The sequence below is a fragment of the Colius striatus genome, chromosome 17 (assembly GCF_028858725.1).
Source record: "Colius striatus isolate bColStr4 chromosome 17, bColStr4.1.hap1, whole genome shotgun sequence".
Classification (NCBI taxonomy): domain Eukaryota; kingdom Metazoa; phylum Chordata; class Aves; order Coliiformes; family Coliidae; genus Colius; species Colius striatus.
Genome location: NC_084775.1, coordinates 9,125,511 through 9,153,410, shown reverse-complemented (window position 1 = coordinate 9,153,410; position 27,900 = coordinate 9,125,511). Strand labels below are relative to the sequence as shown.

The 27,900-nt window shown below is 39.2% G+C and overlaps 1 protein-coding gene across 4 annotated transcripts; it reads left to right on the top strand.

The window, feature by feature from the left end:
* Positions 1-27,900, top strand: GOLGA3 (golgin A3). Of its 4 annotated transcripts, XM_062009798.1 has the most exons (25): positions 1-121; positions 1,948-2,303; positions 5,293-5,574; positions 6,458-6,570; positions 7,045-7,736; positions 9,014-9,125; positions 10,265-10,571; positions 11,172-11,374; positions 11,475-11,612; positions 11,995-12,156; positions 12,879-13,247; positions 14,297-14,374; positions 15,000-15,263; positions 15,776-15,870; positions 16,466-16,682; positions 18,007-18,150; positions 18,756-18,953; positions 19,449-19,565; positions 20,003-20,142; positions 20,929-21,061; positions 21,255-21,377; positions 21,789-21,953; positions 22,498-22,661; positions 23,653-23,896; positions 24,587-27,900. In XM_062009798.1, exons 2-24 carry the CDS (start codon positions 2,171-2,173, stop codon positions 23,858-23,860), a joined length of 4,557 nt encoding a protein of 1,518 aa, XP_061865782.1. In that variant the 5' UTR covers positions 1-121; positions 1,948-2,170; the 3' UTR covers positions 23,861-23,896; positions 24,587-27,900. The 4 variants fall into 4 exon arrangements, with proteins under 4 accessions (XP_061865782.1, XP_061865781.1, XP_061865784.1 ...); XM_062009797.1 differs by having other exon boundaries at positions 23,653-27,900; XM_062009800.1 differs by having other exon boundaries at positions 2-121; positions 5,293-5,451; positions 23,653-27,900.

Sequence of the window (27,900 nt, the reverse complement as noted above, 5' to 3'; positions counted from 1 at the left end):
CGGGGGAGCGAGAACCGCGTTGCACCGGCGCGCCCTCCCCTTCCCGGCGGAGGCAGCGCCACGTCTCGGGCAGGAGCCGGGCGCCGGACGGGCGGCCCCAGGTCTGAAGAGGTGTCGCCGGGTAAGGGGGGCGGCGGGGCGCGGGGGTGGCTGAGGCGCGGCGCCGGCCGGGGGGCAGCCGGGGGCGGCCGGGGCGCGGGTCAGGCCGGAGGGCTGCCCTCGGAGATGCCCCTCTCCCTGCGGCCTGCGGGGGTGCGGGAACCCCCCCCGGCCCCGCCCCGCGGGCTACGGCCGCCTCTGCCGGCACCCCAGAATGATGCCTTGGCCCCTGCCCAGGGACCTCTGAGGCGTGTCATGCACGGCGGCGACCCCGACTGGGACTGGCCTCCGTTACCCTCCTGGGTATTGGTATTTAAAACAAGATCGGTAATTTTCGTATAGGTTATTTCCCTGTGAGGGTGTTGCTGGGTGTCCGTGGCGTGCGTACGTCTGTGTGTATATCCGCCTGTGTACAACATACGACGTACAAAAGGACTTTGAAGACAAAAATGGTTTAACCTGTAATATATGGGGGTGGATTGTACAGGAGAAAGTCGTTCTTCATGACCCAGATTAGTAAAAATTGTTTTATGGCAAGGATAACAACCTACCTAATGCTGGCAGGGTTTTGCCAAGGTGTTAGCAGTCTAAATTGCACTTGTGTTTTGTCTCTAGGTCCTCTTTGTGACCTGTCGTGTATCTATTGCGATACAACAGCCGTTCTTTCAGAAGTTTCATTGTAAGCTTTATTACACACAACAGCTTTTAAAATAAGAAATTGTAGTGAAGGTATTAATCTTTGGTTGAGGTTTCTCTTTTAGAAACGTGCTGCAGATTTCTAGCTCCTTCACAGCTCACCTACCTAAGGATCACCTACATAATTATCTAGTCCTATGTATCCTGAGTTGTTAGCAGCTTCCGTAATGTTTTGGACACTACTGCTGGTGTCACTTCGTGGCCAGGGCAGCTTGGTACAGTAGCAGTTAAACAAGTACTCTCTGGAGATATGGAAGGAATGTTGCTCAAGATGTTTGTGTAAAAATGAAATGAAAATATTCCTGACTTGACATTCTTCTCACACTCCCCCCACCTGTTTTTTTAGCTGAGGGTTTATGTTTCTTTAGTGAACAGGAACCATAACATTTTGGAATATGAATTCAGCTGTTAGTAACTCTTTGAACAAAATTTAAATACTTGAAATGACTTCTGTCAAATGATGTTAGTTGGCTGGGTCTATGCCCAAAGGTAAGATCTGAATGCCTGGAGAATCATTTGCTAATTCTACAAACTGTGTTTGGAAATCCTCTTCTTAACTTGCTGTAGGAGACAGCAGCATTGAACTGCAGCCCAGGCCACATTCTGACGCCAGCATCACTGTAATTAGTAGTTCATGCTCTGTACAGCGATACATGCTCATTGCTCTGCAGACAAGTAAACAGTAATGATGTAATTTAATTTAAAGAATGAATCTGACTTTCATGCTGCATTCTAACAGAAGTTATTGAAACTTAAATGGGAGTAGGTCCTTGAAATGGCACGAAAGTCTAGACTCTAATTTTCAGAGCAAAATGCTACTGGGTAACTTAATAAAGCAGGGGCCAAAAAGACAATCCCATTGAAAGGGACAGTGATCTTTAAGCAGATGTCTCACTGAATATGATCTTATTGCATCATTATGCTGGTGTATTGATGCTACTAAGAAAAAAAGTGATAATAACAAAACTACTAAACAGAGCACTTCATATTCACAAAAGCTGGATATTTGGTTGTATTTTGTTGTCTCTTTTATTACATCATGTCCTGATTCTGTGTGTTGAAATTGGGCTTTTGGGTAATCTGTGAGTCTTTTTAACTCACATTTTCAAAGCGCTAAGAGATGTTTGTAAATCTGTTACATTTTTTTTCTAGAGGATGCAGCTCTTTGGTGATAACAGCTTTGGCAGCAAGCTGTTTTCCTGATCTCCTGGAATTATTGTCTGCCTGATACACATCAACAGCTGTAAAGCTCAGAACTGTGCTCCTTTGTAACATCTTCATGCTGTTGTTGCCGATGGAGAGAAACAGGACTTAGTAGTTCACCTGGTGGCAAATTTTTCAGAAGAAAAACTTTCGAGAGGTCTGTATTTTTACCATGGACTCCTCATCGATTCAGCAGGACCTTCACTTGGAGAACACCAGCAGGAATGGAGCCCCTAGCAGCTCTGGAGAGTTTTTGGATTGTAAAGCCAAGACAGAGTTGCCAGTTACAACAGATGACGTTAACAGTAAGTTACTTTGTGTGCAACAAATAATTTCCTAGCCTTACTCAGGCTTGTCTACAAACTTGTGTTTTGTTATTCAGGTGATGCTGAAGAACTTTTTTCCCCTTGAGGTCAGGAATTGCCTGTACAGCAATTTTTAAGCAAGTTTGGTGAAGGTTCTTTTGTATGGGAAAACTGTCTTTTGTTTTAAATCTTTTTCTTTCAAGACAAAACCAAACTGTTAACCTAAGTACTGTTGCCAGTTGAGTATGTATTGTTCAGGGTGTTGCTCTCTCTTCTGATAGTGTTTCTGAGAGCATATACCTGAAATTTTGTAGAAGTAACAGTTTGGAAAGGGTCATTACAGGATAAGTGAATGGTTGGAGTCCCTTATCCTTGCAAAAGAAATTTTCCTAATAAATTGATTAGGCAAAACCCAAAGTGTACTTTAAAAGTCTCTAAACTTGCGTTTATGGAAGGCACATGCTGTCAGCTACTCCCTAAATTATCTCAAAATAACTTTTACATGTAGGCAAGCTCTAGAAAATAATCATGCAGCTGTTCACGAGAAACTTAAGAGAGCACTTATTTGAGTAGATTATAGAATCAGACTTAGTGTGGAAGGGACCTATGTGGGTCATCAAGTCCAGCCTCATGTGCAGAGCAGACCTAGTTTTGAAGCTAGATCAGGTTGCTTAGGGCCTTGTCCTGTTGAAATCTGACAATCTCCAGACAGAGGTTCCATATCCTCTCTACCCATTCCAGTGTTTAACTGCTTTCATTGTGAAACATCTGTTCTAGTTTTGAATTGAACTCTCTGCGTTTCCACTGCAGGTCTCTGAGAATATGTTGATGGGTAAGGTAGATGGGTGGAGGGGGTGTATATGTTGCAGCTGCGTAGATACACAGAAGTAAAGAAGTTCCTTGTGTAAAAGGAGGTGATCATGTGATTAAGTTGTTAGCTTTCCGCCCTCCTCTCACACCACAGATTTGTCATCTTGTCACAGGCAGGAAAGGGAAGGCCTGAGACTTATTTGCATTTCTTATGCTGCCTGTTATCAGTTGGCAGAGTGTAGTTATATGATGATTCATTCCTCTTTTATGAAGTTGGAGATTATACGTTCCTGTCTTGTCCTTTGTTAGACGTTGTCCAAACAACTGAATTGTCTCTTACAGATAAGTAGTGTGCCTTTTATACTGTTTTCAATCTAATTGTAGCTCCTGCCCCTCTGTTCTAAAAAGACCACAGTTTTATTGACACTACTGCAACTTAATTACTTTAGTTCAAGGCACCATTTAGATTCTAAATGTCTCATGGCCCCAGGAGGTTGCCAAGAAACTGTTCTTCCAGATTTTTACTCCAACATCTCATCTATATATGTCTACCACTCACAGTTGTGAAGATCAAAATGTGAATAAAGTATAAACCTGATGCAGTAATAGCTGCAGTTTCTGAAAGATAGGCAGAACCAATATTTCTGAATGTGCAAGGAATCTTTTTATTTTAGGCTTTTTGTGGCTGTTCTTAGCACTGATATATATTTTAAATCTTTCTTTTTAAATATCTTATTTTTGTAAATGCTGTAAACTCTGACTCTGGTTAGTCTTTGAAAAGGCAGTTCTGTCCTCAGTCCTTTCTTGCATCCTTATTGCACCCATCCCTTCCATTGTGCCTGCAAATGTTTTTGTGACTGTCATGAACTAAATCAGAGAACCAATTCAAGCCAAAATGGCATGAAAGTGATCTCTGTGTGACAAATAAAGATACTCACAATTGTTTTAATTCTAATCTTAGAGACCTGATGGGTTTTAGCCACTTAAGGCTGAAAACTTTCTCTTTCCTCTTTCATGAGTTTCTTCATTCAGTTTCCTCAGAGTTGATTCACTGTACAAACATCTGTGTTGGCACCAGCAGAGGTGGGAACAAATGGTTAGAGGTGGAAATTTATCCTTTCCTCTTTAAATCACTCTGAAGTGAGATTTGACTACACTTGAAAAGATATCTTTTACTTTCTTCAGTAACAAACCAGAAAACAGTTAAAAAGTCCTGTCTTCTCACCTGTAACTTTTTCCCTTATGGCTTATTTAGTTTGAGGGTGTGCTTTAATGTTCACCACAGACATGAATGATAATACCTTTATTTTTTGAATTGTTTTGCTTTCAGAAGTTTATAGTCATTCGTTATGGAGGGGAAATGTTTAATATCAATATGTTAATGGACTGGTCTAAATCAGTGATTAAAGTTTTATTTCATCATTGTAATCAACTTCCTGAATACAGAATATTTCTGCATATAAATCTCAGAAATGGTTTAGGGAGGATATTTCTCAGTTCTGGGTTTTTTCTTTCCCCCCACACCTTCTTTGAGCAGACTTTAAAAACTGAAAGTGCATATTCAAGTCTGTAGCTCCTGCAGACAGGAGTTAAAAATAGAAAGAGGAAATGATACTTCCACTTGCAAAAACTTTGTGATCATAAAAGTTAAATACCTTCAGAAATCTTTATGAAAAAATAATGAGATATTCTGTATTATTCCAATGAGTTGCAGTTGCATTTTTTTTCCCTGATGGAAAAGAAAAATCCTGTATAAATAAATGGGGATAAAATTGGTATTCAAGTGGTTCTTAAAATGCCTTTTAATTGGTAGAATTATTATTTTGATACGTATGAGCTTTGCTACTGTATTTTTGATGATGTCTTGTTTGAGTAAAGATAAAAAACTTGTTTTAAAATTGAGAAAGTCTGCTTGGCCCAGGCTGGAAGTCATCAGGATGGTGGATGCTTTCTCCTCAGTGCCCAGCAGCATACCAAATAGCTGAATCATTCAGCACAGGCCTACAGTTACTGAGTCTTATTTGTAGTAGATTGCCACTCAGTGTGACACAGATCATGTTACTTACACTCAGTGTTATGTGCTTCTAAACATCACAATATTTAAAAACCTGTGTTTTTAAATTGTGTGAAGGTAAATGAGGTGGCTTAAAGTGTAGCTCAGTGAAGCTTTCTTTTCCAGCTACCAGTATTAACAGCAACGAAGTGCCAAATGAAGAGCAAAGTCTGGAGACAAACAGCAAAGCAGATGCCTGCCAGAATGGGCCAGAGTCGTTCTTCCCTGACTCTCCTGTATCTTTTGACCCCACCAGCAGTGCACAGGGTCAAGAGTCGTCCCCAGGTGTGACTGGTTTCCATGACAGCCTAAGGAAGTCTCAGGGAACTAGTGCTGAGGGCATAGTTCTTAGGAAAGAAGCTTTGCAGTCTCTCAAACTAAGTCTTCCCATGCAAGAAACTGAATTGTGTAAGCATCTGTTTACGGTGGTGCCCCTGCTTTCTCTTGCTGCATAAAGCTTTTTACTCTGAGCTTGGCTCCAGAATCCTGTAACATCATTTAAGCTTGGACTAAACTTTGTTTTTGCAGTAGGCTTTTACTTGGAACTACAGCTCATTTTCTTTCAGTAAATCACCCTCTGCTGCAGCTAAGACACGTGCCTTACCATTTAAAAATCGTTCTTAATGCTGGAGGGGAATTTATGCTTTCTGGGGCTGAAGCTATTCTAACCTTCTTGATTGTTAGGCATAACAGGTGACATTAATAAAGACAGAACAGTAGATCCAGGTGATTTTAAGTAATAAAGTGAGGAAGAGAAGAGGGGAGAGAATGGGGAAGCCTTTATGTTAAAGTGTCTAATGCTGCAGGAGTTTTCTGAAATAATATTTTTTAAAATAAGACTCACTAGAAGGAAGATTTAATGTGATTTAACAGAAAGAAGGAAAGTGTATCTAAGGAACATCTTTCTCTGACCTGTAGGGAACGAGTGAACTGTGTAGGTCTTGCTTAGTTTTATAATTTTAGTCAGAAAGTGCAGAAAGTGTCAGAAATGCAGAACAAGTGAGATGAACAGACAGCAGTAGTTTTGTTCTTGCATTATAGTCTCTTGTCATATATATGTGGAGGAACTACAGCATTTGCAAACTGAGCAACAGAAATACAGGCTTTATCAATGCTTACACAAAGTTTACTAGAAGAGAGTATTCTGAGGTGCATGCCAGTGGGCTTTCCTTGCATTCCTTGCTTAAGCATGAAGCATGTTGCTGATGGTAGATGGGGCTTTTTCCTTTTGCATCACATTTCCTTATATTGGAGTTTTCTGTTTGACTATGTAGGTATCTTTTACTTACAGGCTCAGTAGAGTCTTCACTCCCATTGGAGAAAGAAGAACAAATAAGACTGCAAGCAAGAAGGCGGCTAGAGGAACAGCTCAAACAATACAGAGTGAAGAGACATCAGGAAAGAGTGAGTACCACACAACAGATCTTCTAGATTCAGTCTGTTGTTTAAAAGCTTGAAAACTTAGCCCTTTCTGTGCTCTTAAATCACTATTTTCTCTGCTTTAAGTGTTCAGTAGTTTTCTCAGATGTGAGAAAGCATTTCTTTCCTCTGGACATGCAAAATTTGGTTCTCTCCTACTTCATCAGTAACATACTATTTTGTGCTACTTAAAATAGAGAGGGAAACCAAACCCAAAATGTAAGCAATCTTTTCGGTTAGCTTTTGGAGTCTACCTTGATCATTTCAACATGCATGTACTCAACCTTGCAAGGGTTGATCGGTGATGTAGTTTACCTTGTTTATGAAATTATGCATGTGTTTAAATATTGATGTGAAAGTGTAGAGCTTTATGTATTAAGTTCTACATCAAAATAAGTCTTTGATGCTAGTTCAAATGTAACATTCTTGAGTTTATTTTTGACTCTTTCTTTCTTTTAGTCAAATCAGTCTACATCCAAAAACCGGCCCTCCAGCACTTTAGATCCTGAGCTGATGTTGAATCCAGAAATCTTGCCAAGAGCTAGCACTGTAGCAATGACAAAAGAATACTCCTTTTTGAGGACCAGTGTCCCAAGGGGCCCAAAACTGGGTAGCTTGGGACTTCCAGCATCCTCAAAAGAGAGAAGAAGTTCAAAATCTAAGCCCAGTAAGATCCGGTCCTTGGCTGACTACAGAACTGAAGATTCAGGCACTACAAACACTGCTGGGAATTTCGTGGCTACTGATTTACCTGGCGGCACTCTGAAGCAAAGCAGAAGCGGTCCAGCATCAGTTGTTTCTGAGATTAGTCTGGCCTCTGACACAGATGATAGAATAGAGAATTCCTCCTTGGCAGGAGATAGTGTTTCGGAGATTGATGGGAGTGAAGTGGGAATGAGACTGGATGGAAATGAGAGTGACAGTTCTTCTTACAGCAGCGTATCAGGAAAAGGGCTGTATAACAGCTTACAGAATGCAGAAGGCAAACAGGGTATTCCGTATACAATAAACGGTCAGAAGATACAGCCTGAGGCAATGGGGCAATTTCCTTCCATCAGTGAGGTGCTACAGGCGGCTGCAGTTGAGCATCAAGCTCCAGAGCAAGAAGTTAATGGGGAAGTACGAAGTAGGAGAGACAGTATTTCTAGCAGGTAAGGAAGATCACTGAGGCTAATATTAGGCATCATACTTCCTTAAAATAGACAACCTACTACTCCTAGCTTCTAATTTTGGATTCACTTTTAGCTTACATTTATTGTGATGAAATCTATCTTACAGATTCCAAAAGAAACTGAAAGGTCACTCCACTTGAGTACCTGTTTACTAAGTGTTTCTCTAAAGAAATATGTTTGCAACTGACTTTAAGGGTACTGCTAGCAGTTACTTCTATCTGTATTTACTTGTGAAGCAGGCATTTGTTCACTGAATCACTGGCATGGCATTGGTCCTTAAAGTCTGAAAGAGTAGACCTGACTCGGTGATATTTATTAACATCCTTTTTCTGATCTACAGACATACATTTCAGACCTCAAATAGTTATGAAATGCCAAGAGTCTTGTCCTAGATACTCTTCAGCCTTTTAGAATGAGATTTACCTAGTTTCACAGGCCTATGTGTATGTGTTAGTTATTAAACTGTGATTCAGCAAGCAAGTGGATGACTGGTGAAGACCTTAATGATGCATTTGTGATTTTTATCAGTTGTCTGCAGATGCATGTTTTATTCTTACTAATTTTGACATAAACTGGTTTTTTTCCTTTGTGGGAATAAAGTGTAATGCCCTGAGATGTTAAGGTAGAATCAGTTATTTACAACTATTCCAGCTTAGGCTTAATTCTTACAGTAATGAGAGAGAGAAGATGTTTTTCTGTAGACTCCTTGGCTGTATAATAGAGAAGGAGCCTAAGGAATCCTTTGTACCAAATACCTGTTCATTCTTCTGCAGCAGCTGTCAGTATTTCTCAGGCACTTTCATCTTCAGGCAGACAGTTGTGGACAGTAGTTGCAGAGGTTCTGTGCTCCCATTCTGTCCAGTTGTCTGCTTATAATGGAGTATGGGTACAGAATATAATGAAGGCAACCATTGCACCTCTGTAACATAAATATATGGGTGCCACACTAGATTTTAGTTGCTGCAAATATAGGAAACTAACGTGTAAATCCTTAGTGTGAATATAATTTCTATATCTTGTCTCATAATCTTTAAGATGGAATCAAAGAATGGTAGGGACTGGAAGTGACCTCTAAAAATCATCTCTCCTTGGATGGTAATTTTTTATGGCTTTTTCATAAAGCCATAAAAAAAGGTCCTAAATTCTAGGTGACACGTGAGCTCTGAGTACCTTTTCATTTCACCTTCACTTTTCTTCAGCTGGATGAGTGTTGTATTCTAACCCTTTGACTGTGTATGTCCTGTCTCTGTCTCCAGTGTTTCTATGGAAAGCTCTCTCGCAGGAACTCATGATGAAATGTTGCAAGTTCTGAAGGAGAAGATGAGACTTGAAGGGCAACTAGAAGCACTCTCACTGGAAGCTAATCAGGTAGAAAATTAACTTGAATTTCTGTTATTTAAATGTGTTAATTAATTTTCAAGAGTCTCCTGCTCGTTACTCGTGTGAATTGTGTTTTGTAAAAATGTTGTTGAATAAAGTACTTTACAGGATGCTGTGGTGGGTTGACCCTGGCTGGACACCAGATGCCCACCCAGGCTGCCCTGTCACTGCCCTCCTCAGCTGGACAGGAGAGAGAAAATACAATGAAAGACTGGTGGTTTAAGAGAAGGATGGGGAGATCCCTCACCAATTGTAATCACAGGCAAAATAGGCTCGACTTGGGGGAAATTAGTTTAATTTATGACTGATAAATCAGAGTAAGATAGTGAGAAATAAACATAAATTTATTTCATATATATAAATAAAAAATAAATAGAAAATCTTAAAAACCTCAAAACACTGGCACTTGGAGCACCTCCTGCCCCTGCTCCTGATTCTTCAACAACCTTAGTGTCTGCAGGGCAGTTTGTCTCACTTTCACTCATCTCTCCACTGTTGTTGTTCTGTAGGTTGCTTGCCCCCACCCTCTTCTTAAATATATTACCACAGAGGTGCTACCACCATTTCAGATTGGCCCTGTTTTGGTCAGCAGTGGGTCTGTCTTGGAACCAGCTGGTATTGGCCCAATCAGACACAGGGCAAAGCTTCTATCAGCTTCTCAGAGCAGCCACTCCTGTAGCCTCTCCACTAGCAAAACCTTGCCATGCAAACCCAATACAGATGCTTCAGAGAATAAGTACAAAGTTAACAAAGTCTGCAAAAAAACAGTTATCTTTAAAAAAAAAAAGTCAAAAGAGAAAGGATAAATGCAGAGTAATGCTAGCAATTTCTGCATAGCTGTATTTTCTCTTTGTATTGATTGATGGTGTAACACATTGCATAGGAAGCATTCCTCCTTAATGTGTGTAAACATGTGACATGGAAAATCCTGACAAGGTTTCTGGCATATGTCTTGTCTGTGCTTTTCTCTGTATTTTCTTTGACAATTTGAAATGCCTGCTAGATGAGATGTCACTTCAAAAAATAACTTTGTCTGGGCAAAGCCATTTTGCTGGGTATCTTCTTCAGTCAGCCATTAATGTATCTTCTCTTAAGAATTCGGTATTTTTATTTTTCTGGACTTTCAGGCTCTCAAAGAGAAAACTGAGCTACAAGCCCAACTTGCAGCTTTAAACATGAGGCTTCAGGCGCAGATGGAGCACAGCCAAAACAGCCAGCAGAAGCAGGAATCTCTGAGCTCAGAAGTGGCCACATTAAAGCAGTCTTGCTGGGATCTGGAACGAGCGATGGCTGACCTGCAAAATACTTTGGAAGCAAAGAATGCTAGTTTGGCTTCTTCAAATAATGATTTGCAGTTAGCAGAGGAGCAGTACCAAAGACTCCTGCTGAAGGTTGAGGATATGCAAAAAAATGTTCTCACGAGAGACAGCACAGGTGGGATGATGGAAATGTCAATCTGTAATGGTTTTTATTGCAGATATTTTTAACATCAGTCTGAAACTCCAGGAAGAAGAAGGAATTTCATTTGTGTTTCACTGATGTCATACTAACAAAATGGTCTGAATTTTAAGACGATTGGATTTTAATTTGTGTCACAAGTGCCACAGTTTGCAAGCTGCCACTGCTAGCTTAGGGAAGTATAAATATTTAGTCTAGTAACTTTGACCATGGACTAAGGTTTTGTAAAAAATGGTACAAATATTGATTGGTAATGATGACTCTATCAGGATACCTGCTTCCTGATTTTTAATGAGTTTGTATTTTCTGCCTCTGAGGACCAATGAATGATTATAGGAGTGATTAGTTTTTTAACTTTACTCTGCTTTTGTCCTGGTACTTTGGATTTTAGCACTTCCCCTCACTTTTACAGGAAAAGCCAATTTTTGTGTAATTAGGGATATATGGTTTTCCTCAAAAAGAATGAAAAAGAAAAGAAGAAAGAGCTATGAATATAACAGCAGTCCTTGAAGATGTCTGCATAAAAATGGAACAACTGTGTGCACTAGTCCAAGTTCTTTCTTTTTCATTCTGTAGTTCATGATCTGCGACAGCAGCTGGCTGCCTTACAGAACCAGCTTCAGAAGGTGCAGTTGGAAAGGGCCACACTGACCAACAAACTAAAGGCATCAGAGACAGAAATCACATCGCTCCAAAACGTGCGGCAGTGGTACCAGCAGCAGCTTGTGCTAGCACAGGAGGCCCGTGTCAGGCTGCAGAGTGAGATGGCCAATATACAGGTATGATGATTTGCTTGCATATAGGAACCCTTAAATTTGGTAGCTGAATTTTGACTTGGTATTAATCTGTGATAGTTTTTGTTTTTCTTGTGTCCTTTAGGCTGGGCAAATGACTCAAGCAGGTATGTTGGAACATCTCAAACTAGAGAATGTGACACTGTCTCAGCAGCTGACTGAAACCCAGCACAGATCCATTAAAGAAAAGGAACGTATCGCGGCACAGCTCCAAAATATTGAGGTATGCTTGTAGTTGGTCTTCATGAATCCTTTTTTCCCTAGTTTGTGTATTTGGGTTTTACAAACTCAAAGCTACTTCCACAAAGTAACACTGAGTTTTTATGAATTGATTTAGAAAGAACATGGTGTTATTTAATGAGGATTTCAGATTGGCGCAAGTGTACAAGACATTCACTGTTGTTCTAAGGTATCTTAAGTATATGAATGGGTGATTTCAGGAAGGACATACAGGTGTGTAAGGCAGACACCAGAATTATTTTTGCTCATGTTTCTTCTTTAGAGATTTTCTTGATAATTTACCTTTTCTTTTCATATTTTTTTTCCTTTTTGCCCCTCCCCTCCGTTGGAATTGTAAAAGTTGACTCCTTGCTTTTTCTGTGTAGGCTGACATGTTAGATCAAGAAGCTGCCTTCATGCAGATCCAGGAAGCTAAAACCATGGTGGAAGAAGACTTGCAGAGAAAACTAGAGGAGTTTGAGGATGAAAAAGAACAGCTTCAGAAAATGGCTGATTCTGCAACGACATTGGAGCAAGAATTGGAACAGGTAGACTGTTAGACAACTTCCCAAGGGGTTTCAAGGGAAATACATATTTGGCTGAAAAGGCAATATTGAATAGGTACTGAGTTCTAAAGTCTTTAAAACCTGAAAAATTGCTGCAAAAATGAAGACTATACCAAAGTCATTCTGTCTCAGGCGAAGAGACTCCCTCTTTCCTAACCGTCTCAGTAATAGGACTTTTGTTAAATTTCAAAACTACTGTCTTATAGATTTGGGGGTTTTTTGAATTCAGTATGTGATTATTCTAGGTATAGTAAAGAAGCACAGATCCACATTCAAAGTTGTCAATCGTCAGGATATAATTGTATACACTTACAGTACAATAAACCTGCACTTTGCTGCAGAGTCCTGCTGTAGTCTTGTACCATTCTGTGTGATAGCTCAGTATTATATTCCCCATAATTATATGGCATTATCACTAATAATCTACTGTGGACACATTTTTCAAGTAAAAATGTACAATGCTTAAGACTCCCATAAGAATATTTTAGATTTTTCATTGCTTAGCCTGTAAACTACTGATGCTGCACAAGACGATGCATTTAATAGAGCAAATAGAAGAAGTGGCTTAGGAAAGTTAAAGTCTATTTTCACCTTCTCCTATTTTTCTCCTAGAAGCTAAAATATCAGTTAAAATATTTTTAGTGGAGTGTACTTGCAAAGATAACATTCATTTTGTATTAATTTCGTCTTAAAATACTTCCCAGGTCAAGTTGACTTTGCATCAGCGAGATCTGCAGCTTGAATCTTTACAGCAAGAACACCTAGACCTAATGAAGCAATTTACTCTGACTCAAGAGACATTGCACACCAAAGAGCAATCCCTGGATGACCTGCAAACACAGTATGATGAACTGAAAGCCAGATTAGAAGAATTCGAAAATGATGCTACTTCTAAAGATGACATGATCCAATATTTGCAGAATGAGAAGATTGTCTTGGAAGTAGCTCTGCAGGCAGCAAAAGCAAGCAAAGAGGAACTTGACAAAGGAACAACACGCCTTGCAGAAGATACAGAAGCAACATCAGAAATCCTGGAACAACTGAGGCAAGAAATGGCAGTCAAGTCAAGCCAGGTAATGAATCCCTAAAAGTATCTTATTTAAAGTAGCTGTTGCACATAAGTATTGCCACAGACACATGATGGAGTCAGTTACTTGAGAGGAGATTGCTACATGTGAGTTTGTGTATGTGTGTAATTGAAAGATTCAGCTAGTGGAAACATTTTAATCACTCTGTCATTTTTCCCTGTTGGTAGACTTTCTGAGGCTTTACATCTTGTTACATCATTACTGAGCTTAGGGGTTTGATATGAATGAGATTAACTGATCCTGTTCTGTCTGTTTCCAAGGGCCATGATCTTTCTAAAACCTACCAGTTTTTAAATGCAATAACTTGGAAATAATTATTTAGTGTGCTCCTTTTCTGGGAGCTGTGGACCAAACATCTTCCTTATGCAATACTTTGGTCATGTTTAATTGTGCCTTTTCTCTTGAAACAAAATATCAGCGTTTCCTTTTACATAGTGCTGAATACCAAGTGAGACGTTTTTCTAGTCACTGAACTATTTTACATGATCGAGCTTAATGCACATCTATAGTATTTTTGGGGCTGCTTTAAATTACGATGACTCTTCCTTTCACACCTTAGTTTGATAGTCATGTATAGTCTGTATCTTTTAGCGCATCCAAGCTCCATTGTAAGAGCTTTCTTACTGAGTCCTGCTAATGACAAGTTCTGTTAATCTTTAGAGATTTCTTTTGAAGATAATAATGGGACTTGATAGTATCACCAGTAGAAGTATTAAAGATCTATGGAAGTGTATTTCACATTAAAATTGTGGGAGTTTTCCTGCATACTAAAACTCTCATGGCAGCACAGGGGGACTTTGTGCATTCCTGAGGATTGACAAGGCTCACTCTGTGGTGATCTGGGTGAATGTATTTCTGGATAAAATGTTGTTTTATCTACCAATGCCATTGAGATGCCTAGTCAAAAACAGGATCCTCATTACATTAAGCAATTGGTATAAGCATGGCAAAAGATACTCTCAGTGCTTGAAATAACATAGAGTATGACATTTGGCATGTAAAGCAATGCATTTGTTTTTTTTCCCCTCTGACAGGTAGAAAATCTGCAGCAAGAAAATGCCAGCCTTAAAAAGCAGGTTCAAAAAGTGAAGGAACAGTTCTTGCAGCAGAAGGTAAGCAAAAGCAATAGCTACTTTTGTAATTAGATTAAAGTCAAGGGCTTTATTGCAAATTTTATTCTGAATTCACACAACTTTGAAACAACGTGAATTTGAAATTGAGATGTCACTAGTGTTGCATATATATGTCTTGTGTATAGGGTGGCACCATTAATTTACTACTTGATTGCTTATTAACCTAATGCCAAAGGTTGTTTCAGGTGGTTAGGTTTAAGTTTGGGAGGGCTGTTGGTCAGTCACAGTTAAGCCCTCTTGTCATGGCAAAAGTTATTAATTGTGTGCATGGGATGGTTAGTTTTTTGCAATTAGTTTTAAACACTGGCACATAATTACTGCAGTTCCATAAAGAATGTGAGGAAGAGTATCCTAGTGCTATACACACTCTTAGAGTTTTTTAATGAATTGCTGATACACAGGGGTACATGATATCTGAGTTTATGTCAAAGTCTTTGAGTCAGAGTAAATAGGTTAGAGAAGATGAAGCGGGTTTGTTTTCTTTGACACACTCCACCCCTCGCAGACTAAAATAATATCAATAAATACTTTATAGTAAACCACTCTTAAGTTTGGAAAGTTGTAACAGAGGTGACATTGTCCTCTTGAAACTCTTATGCCTAAGGTAATGGTGGAAGCTTATCGAAGAGATGCGAGTTCTAAGGACCAGCTGATTAGTGAACTGAAAGCTACGAAGAAGCGTCTGGACTCAGAAGTGAAAGAGATAAAACGAGAGCTACTGAAAATTCAAGCTGAAAAACAGTCACTTGAATCTGAACACTCAAAACTGCAGAAGGAAGTATCTCAGGTTCACCAGCAGATGGTGGAAATAGAAAATCATCTCCAGTCAGTACAGAAAGAACGAGACGATATGGAAACACGCCTACAGGTATGAAAGGAGTTAAGCTTTGGACTTTGAGAGTGTTACGTCCAGGACACTTTGCTATTTCTATTAACTTTGGAAATAAAGAGAATGACCACTTCCAAGTTAAGGTTCTGGGTTACATACTTAATACTATCTATACATTTGAACACATACCTACCAAAATTCTGTATATACATGACTGCTTATTAACATCTCAGGTAGGTAAGAGGGCAGAAGCACGCTACAGCAATGGAAGAGCTGTGACATGAAAGCAGTTTCCTTGATCCCAAAATGAATTCTATTTGAGAGCAAAGACCAAACTAGAACTCTGTTCATACATGTTATGATGGTGGCCACAGAGGGAAGAATTAAAGAAGCAATAAAAGGGAAACAGAAAGGAGATGAAGAGCCTTGGAACAATTTATACTTAGAAATTGAAGTAATTTGAAATTTCCTGGTTGTTCTTTTATAGTCCATCATACAGCAATATGCTTTTGTTCTTACTCTCATGGGTACTTTTTTTCCTTCCTATTAAGTCTTTGCAGTTTGATAAGGAACAAATGGCATCCCTTGCTGAGGCAAATCAGGCATTGAAACAACAAGTAGAACAAATGCAAGAAGAAGCAAAAAAGTAAGTGTTCTTCTGGCAGAGACAAAAGAACTATAGCATTTGGTTTTCATATTCACCTCTTTTGCAATCACTCTTCTCCTATTCCCCAGTCTTTCCTTTGGGAAGTTGAAGTAGAGAGCTATAGAGAGTCAAAGTCATATCCATAGCAAAGCATTGGTTTCATGCTACACAGGAGTTGCAGCTTCTCCTCCAACTCACCTACACTTTTAACCAACAGTCTCTGCCATATAGCATACGTATTGGAGCTAATCCTAATTGCTGTTCACTTGGCTCACTAGACTGTTGCCGTTAGTGAGAACCGTTTTTTTTTCCCAATGGTGATCACAGAGTTTTTATAATACTTGACATATCCACCAAGGATGTCAGATTATATATAGATTCTTGCTCTAAATTCTGTGTTTTTTTAAAAGATAGTAATATATATTCCTTTATATTGTACATTGCCAACCTGATGGCTTTCTCTGATGAAATGGATGCCTCTGGGAAAGGGGAGAGAAGGGGAATTTTTCTGGACCATGTGAGCAATTAATCTTTTACTGCTGCTTTCAGGCAGTTTTTGTGTTTACCTGATGTTTTGTTTTTCCTTTCACTTCAGGGCCATTACTGAGCAGAAACAGAAAATGAAGCGTCTTGGGTCAGATCTGACCAGTGCTCAGAAAGAGATGAAAGCAAAACATAAAGCCTATGAGAATGCAGTTGGCATTCTTAGTCGTCGACTACAGGAATCTCTCACTGCAAAGGAATCTGCTGAAGTAGAGTTAAGCAAACTAAAAGCACAAATCACCGATGGTGGAAACAACCAGGTCGCTCAAGTATGCAGAGTTCTTTTAACATTGTTAGTACAAAGACAGAGCTATGTTGTTATTGAAACTAAGTCTTGAAATATTATTTTATACTGAAATGATGAAAATATTTAGGATATAAAGCCAGATGAGATGATGGTATCAGTGTTCTGAGCACTGAGAATTTGAGAGAGGTGATTTGACAGGCTTTGGTTTGGTTGATGGATTTTTTGTTTTATTGTTTTGTTTTCATTTTACTTATGTCTTCCAGGTTACCAATTGTAACCCAAGCTCAAGAAGATGATCAACCTTAGTGCTAAATTTCCCAATTAATTTTAATTATTGGGTTGCAGGATTTTTTTGTTTGTTTTTAGAAAGGCTCAGAATCTGAAGGTCTTCCAAAATTCTAACTCTTCTTCTCATTCACAGTTAAATGTCCTTCAGGGTAGCCTGAAGGTATATAACTTATATACCTTTTGCCTGTGATAAGAAAATTAATTTACTGTGAGAAGGTCCTTTTCCCTGGACCAATGGAGCAAGATATCAAATACAGTAGTATCTGAATCCAGCAGTAGCTGGATGCAAGGGTGGAAAGATCTGAGCAGCACCTTTACATTAATGATTCTATGATAATATGATTAAGCACTTCATAGAATCATAGAATGGTCGGGGTTGGAAGGGACCTCTAGAGCTCATCCAGCCCAATCCCCTGCTGAAGCAGGTTCCCCTCCATCAGGGGGCACAGGAGCATGTCCACGCAGGTTTGGAAACCTCTTGAGAAGGAGCCTCCACACCCTCGCTGGGCAGCCCAGGCCAGGGCTCCCTCACCTCAACAACAAAGAAATTTTTCCTTGTGTTTAAGTGGAACTTGCTGTGTTCCAGCTTGTGCCCGTTACCCCTTGGCCTATCACTGGGCACTGCAGAATAAAGATTGACCCCATCCTCTTTGACACCTGCCCTTGAAGTATTTATAAGCACTGATAAGGTCCCCTCTCAGTCTTCTCCAGGCTGAACCTGAGGTCTCACAGCCTTGCCTTGTCAGAGAGATGTTCTAGTCTCCTCATCATCTTTACAGCCCTCCCCTGGACTCTCTGTAGAAGTTCCTTGTGACTTGGAGAGTTCAGAACTGGACAGTGCCCAGATGAGGCCTCACCAGGGCACAGTATAGGGGGAGGAGACCTCAAGTCAATCGAGTTCTCACTGAGTGGCAGCACAGCCTTCTAGTGAATCAGCCACTACTCCCAGTTTGCTGTCATCAGCAATGATTCATTTAATATTTGATATTTAACAAAACTGAAGTCACTCCTGTAAATGGGTGATACATTAATCATGCTTGTGATCCCTTTGTCTTTAGGAAAGGATTCAAGCTCTGGAGACAGAATTGCGAGCTGTTAGCAGCAGTAAGTTGATGCTGGAAAAAGAGTTGCAAGAAGTGATTTCACTTACCAGCCAGGAGCTTGAAGAATACAGAGAGAAAGTGCTGGAACTTGAGGATGAGGTGATTGCTTGAATTTGCATGGTGGATGGGAAGGTGACAGTAAAAAGTGCCTGAGAGGCAGGAAGAAATTTTAGTACCATAATTTCATTCCAACAGTGCAGGAAATCAGAAACTTAAACAAGAAACATCATGTCAGTGACACTTGCTCATTTTGCTGCTCTGTGTTGGTTCTTTGTGGTTTCATGAATCATTGTTATACAGGGGAAAAGATGAGAGAGAAGTAGTTATTGTATTACATAACAACTGTGGCTGGCTGTGAGAAGAGGATGTATGAATCATACTGAAGAGTCATGGATGCTCAGTGATTCTGAATTCAGTTCAGTTGTAGAGTTGCACAAAAAATGTATATATATCAAATATATCTTGATCTGTACTTGAATAGTACTCCTAGATTCAGCTTTCTAGCAAGCATTTTAGTTTTCCAAAAGGAAGAAATACCTAGGTGAACTTATTTTTGAAACGAACACTTAAAAAATGAAAGAAGAAAAAGAAAGAAATCCTCTTCTGGGAAAGCAAGTAAATGAGTTTAGCTCACACCTTCATTGTGGTAGTCATCTGGAGTTGTTTGCTTTTGTGTATTTGATTGGGTTTTTTGTTGGCTATAGCTTCAGGAATCCAGAGGCTTCAGGAGAAAGATAAAACGTTTAGAAGAAATTAATAAGAAGTTGGCCCTTGAACTGGAGCACGAACGTGGAAAACTTACAGGGCTCAGTCAGTCCAACGCCGCTTTGCGGGAGCACAACAATATCCTCGAAACAGCATTAGCAAAAAGAGAGGCAGACCTGGTACAACTGAATCTACAGGTATTTGACCTTTTGATAGAATATCTTAAGAAAGGAATTAGCACATATTCCTGATGACAGGATGTAGGCATCTTCGCTCATAGGATACAAAATTGGTGCATTTTCTCAGTCTCTGGGTCTCCCATGTGTTGTGTAACAGCAACGATACAGGAGGATAAGTGATCAGAAATCAGACTTCCCACTAAATAGAGCTGTTTTATTGGAAAAAACCCCAAATCATACTAAAATATTTGCAGTAGTGGAAGTGTGGCTCACCTAAGTTAGTTGGAACATACAAACTGAGTTACATATGCCAGTAGTAATATATCCATGGGGTGGAAGTGAGTAGGAATGTATTTAACCATTGTGACTTTGAATGGTACTGTGAGGAAGGAGTCATCAGTGAATAGCACGTGGAACACTTGAAATCCTTGCATTGGCTGCATTTATATTTCCTTGGCATTTCTGGTCATCCAGTGAGCCCAAACAAAACGTGTCTTTGCTTTTGTGATACAGGTTCAGGCAGTCCTAAAGCGGAAAGAGGAAGAGGATCAGCAAATGCAGCAGCTTATTAAAGCTTTACAGTCTTCCTTGGAGAAAGAGAAGGCAAAAGTGAAAGACCTTATGAAGCAGGTACTGGCTCCTCAGCTCATCTTTTATTTACTTGAAAGATGCTTTAAATGTAAAGTATTTGAAAAGTAGCTTGAAACAAAGCCCATGCTTTATGACGACCAGTGGCTGAAAGATCACTTGATGTCCTTTCTGTTGTGCCCTGTCTTCCATTGTGACTTGCAATACATGGGACATATCCTGAAGTAACGATACTTTATCCAAAACTTCACAGGGAAGAAGCAGTCTGGCAAATGTGCATCTTTCAGTACCTGTAGTTATTAACTGCCATTAGCATGAATAAGGATAACAACACTAATAATAAGGTCGTTTCAGACAAAAAGAGATGTGTTAACAGCTGCAGAACTTCCTTTTTGTTTCATAACCCTTTAGTTTGGCTCCCTTTTCTGTCACTGTAGGTGAATCATACAAAGAGAAATTGCACCTGTCTTTTCTTGTAGGAAGCAGCAGCCAAAGCAGATGCAGCACATAACCGCCGTCATTACAGAGCTGCTGTGCTTGAGCTCACTGAAATCAAGAAGGAGCTACATGCCAAAGAACTGCTTGTCCAAGCCCTTCAGGCTGAAGTAGGCAAACTGCAGTAAGTAAATGTCCCAAGTTCTTAAGAGAATGGTACATAAACCAAATCCTGTGAAAAAGTAATACATCAGTGAATTTTTGGGTTTGCCACTCTGGAGTGGATTATGTTGAAAAGTACCCCAGCTAAGCCTAACTGTAAAATATGTGTTTGGATTGTAGGCAAATACTTGCATTTTTCTGTCTCTTCATAATTCTGTTTTAGACCTGAAGTGTACTGTATGTAGGTTTCACTATCTGCTTTTTTACAGTTTCAGCACACATTTCTACTATTTCATGTTACTAGTAAGGATTAACTCTTCATACATATTATTCATCTTTCACATCCCTGAGGAGCTACATAGAGGATGAATCTGATTGTTGAATGTATTCCACAATATATTCAAACTAAGTTTGTTTTCCTATGTAGAAGATATTTTCTTAACTTATACAAAGTTATCAGACTTACTGAGAATGGATATAAAGTTAACACTGTTCCTTCTGAAAGAAGAGCAGAACTGCTGACACAGGGGGTTTTGGTTTTTCTACTGCATAATCTACTCGTTATAACTGGACTATTAAGAGTGCTCAAAGAATTTTTTTTCCCCAATGTTTAATGACATATTCATGCATCTATCTCATACAAAATATTTAGTGATTTAGCTGCTGCTGTGAATATGTTGGCAAAGCCTCAAGTCAAAGCTGTAACTAACTGGGTTCTGTGTACTGTCCTGTCATATCCTTCCCAGTGAAGTACTTGTTTTGAAGGACATATTGAATAACTGCTGTGTCTGTTAATCCTGCTGTGCAGGGTGGAGGATGAAAAACATTCCCAGGAGGTATCACAGTTTCAGGAAGAGCTGGCAGAAGCCAGGTCTCAGCTCCAACTTCTGCAGAAAAAGCTGGATGAAAAGCTTAGTGAACAGCCTATAGTAAGCCAAGAGGTAAAAACTGCATATTTATTGTGTTGATTCTTATTTGCATACATTGTATGACTTCATTTGTCTTTTAATCAAGTTTTGCTAGGTTTTCTTAGAACCAGGAAGTGCTCATAAGACATAATGTATTTCAGATTTTGTGGTTGATTTGCACCTTTAGGTAGTTCTAAAGATACTGTTGATCTTTTCTCCCTGGTAGATGGAAGACCTCAAGTGGGAAGTAGAACGAAAAGAAAGAGAAATTGAAACACTTAAGCAACAGTTGGATATGAGTGAGCAGCGCAGCCACAAGGAGTTAGAAGGGATACAAGTTGTCTTGCAGGTATTTAATCCACTTGGATTAAATGGTATTGTTGTAGAGAGATAATTAAATCACTGTTTTTATTGTTTAAAGGATACTTACACTTTTCTGTTACCTTTTTTTTCATAAATTTTTATTCATAAAAACTTATTCACTGTATGTTTTGCAGTGTCTTTACTTTGCTCAGTTTTACTTTGACTGTGCTGTTAGCTTCTTAGTTCCTTGGCCTCACACCATTAAAATTAGCAACTGCCTTCTTTTTAATCCAATTTCTAGTTTCCTGCCAAGGCAAATGCATTTTAAATTGCCATGTTATGTGTTGTTTCTTTTTCTAGTTTCCTTTGGAAACTGAAACAAAAAGATCAAACCTGAGTTGACTGGAATTTTTGTGTTGTCCCTGTATCACATTGTTTCTCTTCTTTTCCTATTTAGAATATCAAGACTGAGTTGGAAGTGGTGAGAGAAGACCTCTCAGTGACTCAGAAGGATAAGTTTATGCTGCAGGCTAAAGTGACTGAACTGAAGAACAGCATGAAGTCATTGCTGCAGCAGAACCAGCAACTGAAGTTAGACCTAAAGCATGGCAAGATGAAGAAGGTATTTAAATAGGAAGAATATCTATTACAGGCTTCTGGAAATTGCTCTCCTAATGCTCTTAAATGAGAGTACTGGAAAATACCCCAATGCAGTAAGCCTGATGAAAAATCTTAACTGAAATATCTGCTTGTGATGTCCTGATATTTAAAGGATAAACACAGGAGGATTTGCTGGCAAAAGTACCTGTAATTGCCAGCTTTTGCTTCAGAAGGCTTTGTGTTTAGCATATTATCATACATTGTGACTTAAAATAAGAAAGCAAAAAAGGTAGCACTTAAATAGTGAGTTGTGAGCAAATATGTAGTTAATATCTTCATATAGTTACTACTCTCCTAATGTTCTGCAGATTCCAGAATGGCTAGCAGATGACTAGTTAGGAACTTTTGCTTGTGATTCATGAGACTTAACATGAATGTGCTTCTGAGTCTTACTTTACAATGCAGATATGTACCAGTTGTATGATGTGATAGTTTTTCCATGTGGTAGAAAAGACATTGATGAAATTATTGGTTTTTTGGCTCTTCTTTTTTTTGTCTATGACCAGAGGAAGGAGTTGAAAGGAGAGAATAACTCTTCAAATCCTGTGACTCCAGTCAAGATTCCTGATTGTCCTGTGCCTGCTGCTTTGCTGGAAGAACTGTTGAAACCATCAACAGCTGTGAGCAAGGAGCCTCTGAAAAATCTGAACAGCTGTCTCCAGCAATTAAAGTATGACCTGTTATTTTCAGCCATATTAAATAATCTTAAAAATGTTACCCAGAAACAGCTGCCAGCCTAAGGAAAAAAGGATTTGTAAAATGAATTCTTTTCCTCTTATTGGGACTATATTTAGGACAGCAGGCTGTTCTGTCAGTGTAAGTGCTTGCTTACATGGTAGTGAAATAGGAAAAGAAGTCTTTACAATGAAGCAGCAAAATGTTCATCCTAAATTGAACGCAGAACAAACTAGACACAACCATTTATAGTTGGTCTTGCTGGTGGAAAAAGCTGGTATTTCTTTCTCTTCACAGCAGCAGAAAGGCTGCTCATGCCAGGAGCTCAGGCAGTGTGTTAATAAGAAATCTCTACAGAGGAAGTTTATTCAGCCAAAAAGATGTTTTCAGATCTTCTCTTACAAGGTTGGACATGAGATTCTGAGCAGGAAAAGAACAGCTTCAGGAAGATGAGGAGTTCAGGTCATTGGGAGAACCAAGCTGCTATTACCACCTTAGTTGATATTTGAGGGGAGCGAGGCAGTGATAATGTTCCCTGGACTACCAGGCCAGTTGCTTTACTAAGCTGATATCTGACTAAAGTTATAATGTGTTTATCTAGTTATTTTTCTGTGCAGCTTTCCTCACCTCTACCTCCCTCCTTTTGTACCTGCAAAAGTGCCACACCAGTCTGGTTGCAGCCACTAAGTGCCTTTATTGTAGAAACAGTGCTGCATTATCCGTGGCAATGAGTATGTGCAGCAAAGGAGCTGCTGCACTGGTAGCCCCTATTTTTTAATTAAGCATATTGTATTTGTTTTGCTCTTAAATTAAAGACAGAATTTTCCTAAGCTTCCTGTAGACTTCCTTCTCTTGTGTACACTATAGCTTAGATAGTCTTGAAGTAGATATCAAGAATCAGAAGAGTAATTTTCTGATCTTGCATGTAGCAGCTAGCTTTCTGCTTGTTAATTTCTGCCTTTTTTTGTTCCAAATACTTTCAAAAGGCAAGAAATGGATAGCCTTCAACGTCAGATGGAGGAACACACCATTACAGTACATGAATCAATGTCTTCGTGGACTCAGATTGAGGGGCAGCTAATGGACCTTACATCTACCAGTCCTGCAACTGCATCAGACCAACACCAGGTTCCTACTGTAGGTGAAACGAAGCAGAATTGTAGTGTTAGTGACAAGGAAGCTTTGACACTATAACCTCCTCATGGGTTGTCTGCCTCCCTATTGCTTTAAGTATGTAAACAAATCTTTATCAAAGTTATTTATTTATTTCCTTTTTAAAGACAGTGTTCAGAGTTGTGCTTTTGCCTTTAGAAGCAAAGGGCATGGTTTTGAGAAACTGGTGTCGTATTAAATGGAGAACATGCTATTCAAAGGGTTTGTTTGAAACCTAACCCTAATAATTCTGTCATACTGGGGACTGCCAAGTGGTAAAGCTCACTCATTCTGGGATTTAGTAAAAGATTCAGGTGAAGGTTTAGAATGAGGTCAAGAGGAGCATCTGTTTCCAGGTCTGTATTTGTTCCATCTGAAGTTTAAAGTATCATCCGGGTTTTGGTGGGTTTGTTGTCTTTTTGTTTTGTTATTTTTTAATTTAGGGGGTGGGGTGTTGTTTTCCTCCATCTTGGGTTGTATCCAAATCACAGGGACAAATAAGTTCTGCTTATGTTCAGCCATTAGCAGTGCATGAGAACTGGGTATTCTGAGCATCCTCTCTCCTTCCTCTTAAAATCTGTTCTTCAAATTCAATGACAGATATTTGTATTTAACAAAAAATATGCCATTTGAAGCCATTTCTAGTTTTGAAGATGACCTCTGACCTATAGGAAAACAAGATTGTAAAGACAAGCAATGCAGAGCAATTGTGTATCTTTGCCAGATTTGCCTGGGGTGTTCTCTGAAATATCAGTTTTTCTCTTACAGTCACAGGCCAGTAGGGAGCTTTGCTTCACTGCACAAACACTTCTTGCACCTTTTTAGTTCAACTTTTGAAGTAGACACCCTTGAAAAAGGTATGAGTGTAATATATATATATATACAAGGAAAGAAATCATAATTTTCTGACTTTGAATATCTGTTTTAATATGCTTATATACTGTAAGTTATGGCTGACAGGACGGGTTTTTGTTAGTGTCATTGTTTTAATGTTACATTTAAGTTTGCAGTTTCTTGACATACTGTACAAATGGCTTAGGGAAATTAGCCCCTAAAGCCAGAGCTTTTAGAAAGGTAATTTTTTTTACTTTAAAAGACAAAATTATATGCCTATAAAATTATTATTTTTATTAGCTTTACCTTCTCCCACACATTTCCCCTACTACTTCACCTACAAGGTGTCCAGTCTGAATGGAAATGTTGGTGCTGTGGCAGCCCCTCTGCAGAGCACCTTGACTAGATTGTTATTAAAGCAGCCCACTTGAGATTCCTTCATCTTTGGTCCTGTTGCTCCATGTGGCTCACAGTGCAGTGATAAACCCTCTCCTCATTCAAAAATGCCCTGTGGAGGTCCTGCTTTGCCTAATATGCTAATTGCTAAAGCACAAATCAAAGTATACGTAACAGATTACTTGGAAGATTTAGTGGCAAGTCATGTACTAATATAGAGAAAACAGATCAGTTATATCTGCTGTAGTTTGGTGTTTAGAAAAGAAAGAAATCTAATCATTACCAGTAGGTTAAGTGGCTGGGGAAAAAAACAAAAATCTAGTTCCTGTGTTTTTTCCAAAGAGAATGTTGCTGCTTTTGGATGGATTTGATGGGTTGGGGGGGAAAATTATTGCAGTTTTTTTAGCAGTAAGGCAAAAAAACAGCAAACAAAGAACTCAAACTCACCCATATTTATCCAAAGTCTGATTTCTCATAATTACCAATTCAAGCTCTAGTCCAGTTGAACACTTTGCACTTAAAAGTGTCCACACTGACCGATCTCACAGCCCTCAGCTATTGGATTTTAACTGACATTTTATTTGGATCAAAGTGAAGTGATGCTAAAAGTTCAAGGGCTTGCAATTGATGAAGGAAGGAATGCATTGGTGTGGCATTAGGTGCCCATCATACAGACCTACCAAACAATTCCAAGAAAACTCAAAAGCTTTACAGACTAGCTCAGGCACGCTCAAAGTCTGCCTACTGCTGGAGTCTACTTTGTGGAGTAAATGGTACTTGTTCTCTCACTGCTGTCACGTTCTTGAAGTTGCCTGTATATAAAGCTCAAAGAAGCTCAAAGCAGTATTGTTAAGGAACAAAATTAAAACTACATATTTAATATATTCAGTACAAAAAAAGGTTATCAACCATTCCTGATTTTCAGCAGCACTATTGCAGCCTTACTGTTGCTGTTCATTTTAATAAACAGTTAAGAATCCATTATGTTTTAATCTCTTAAGTTTGGCAACAGTTGGAAGGATAAAGGTTTTATCTGGTATCAAACAGGCCAGAACTGTTAGAAGCCTTCATAGTTCTTCTGAATGTCTGCTGTCCTCTTCTTTTTGTATCAGTAATCTTACTGGGTTCTGTTTTCAGTGCAGTGTTGCATTTCCTGACTATCTCCTTATAAAGACAGATGAGCTTATGCCATCAAGTAGACTTAGATGTCTGGTTTTCCTTTTAAAGAGGAGGGAGCTGTTGTGAAGTGCTCAGATTAGATTTCTGCATTGACCCACCTGTCTATCTCTGAAAGTACTTGGGCAGTAGGTTTTATATTCACCCTGTGTTTGTTCCATGAACATCTACTTAAATGAAGGACAGACAGTGAGACTTGAGGGTCTCAATCTTATGAAGTACCAAGTCATTTAAGTTAGGGAACTCACTTGGGAAGCCTTCTAGAAGGAGCACGCAGCATGTGATAACAGCAAGGCCTTTTTTTGAAGCTCATCAGTTACATTTCTTAATTACCCAGAGAAATAGTAGCTGTTTTATTAAGAAGCTGAGCTATCCTGAGGCTTATCCTGAGGCTGAGCATGTTCTACAAAGCTTCAGGTCTCTGCTGTCTAGGCAATAAACTAGTTGTAAGAATGAAATCAGCCTCCCCTCTGCTTGTCACAGCACTGCCAAAAACTCAGAGAAAAATCTGAAGAAGAATCTTTTTAAAGATGTGTTTTCTTTTCTTTTCAAGCACTGCAAAAGAATGTATTATCTGTGTCTGTTTCTTCAGTGGTTGCTACTTACTAAACCAAGTTGTTGATGAAGGAGAAAGGTCTCTAATGTGAGAATGTTTGCCAAGTGATGAAAGTTGGTAAATGCTGCAGCATTACTTTTTTTCAGATGCCCTTGGGTTTTTGAGGGCTCTCAAATAATTGTGCATTTAAAAACCAATAACAACAAACCCTACAGTAGGAAAAAAAATATGTTAGTTACTGCATCTCTGGTGTTGCTGAACATCGTAAAATGCTCCATTCTATAGTCTTCCAGATTTCTTGGAAATGTTTGTGCGCTGTATTGGGATCAGCTGAGCCCCTTATCCACTCATGCAATGGGAGGATCTGATCCCACACTGTTCATTCAGGCAATATCCTAGCTGAAATCTACGAGAATTTTACATCTGTAAAGAACAGAGTAATATCCAGGATGAAAGTTCTAGTGCTCATGTTTTCATGGATTACTCCTCCGCGAGGGAGTGAACTGCAGTGACATGGCTGGTTTAATGTTAGCTCTGACAACATTAAAGGTCCACTGGGGACAGTATTATCAATATAAATGTAGCTGAACGATGACAAATTCACTACTGGTGATGCAAAAGCTTGTGATGTTTGTCCCATTAACTTTGCTGGGGGAGTGTGAATAGTTGCATGAAAATATTTTTAAATATTTTCATGTGAAAGCAGTTGCAGTCCAAAATAATTCCAAATGCTCATCAGCTTTCATCTGATCAGTCTGGTCTCCTACTACTGTGTAACACTTCAGTCTTGGGCAGTGGGGCAGCCTGAATTCCAGTACAGACGCACAGATTTCTAGGGGAGGGGAAGATGTTCTGACATTGTAACTGAAGTAATGTTATGGTTGATACATGACATTCAGTCATGTCTGCTTTGGCTGTACTTGTAAAGATAGAAGTTAATCATTTCATGTCCTTGAGTGAATAACCCAGGGGATGGAGGAGTTACACTATGTACAATTAATGTTTATGATCATACGAAGCATGTTGATTATAAAAATAATGTGCATAGGAATTCCTTTAAAAGTTTTGTGCAATAAACTATTTTTGGTAAAGGGCTCCATGTTGTTTCTGCTTTTAAAGA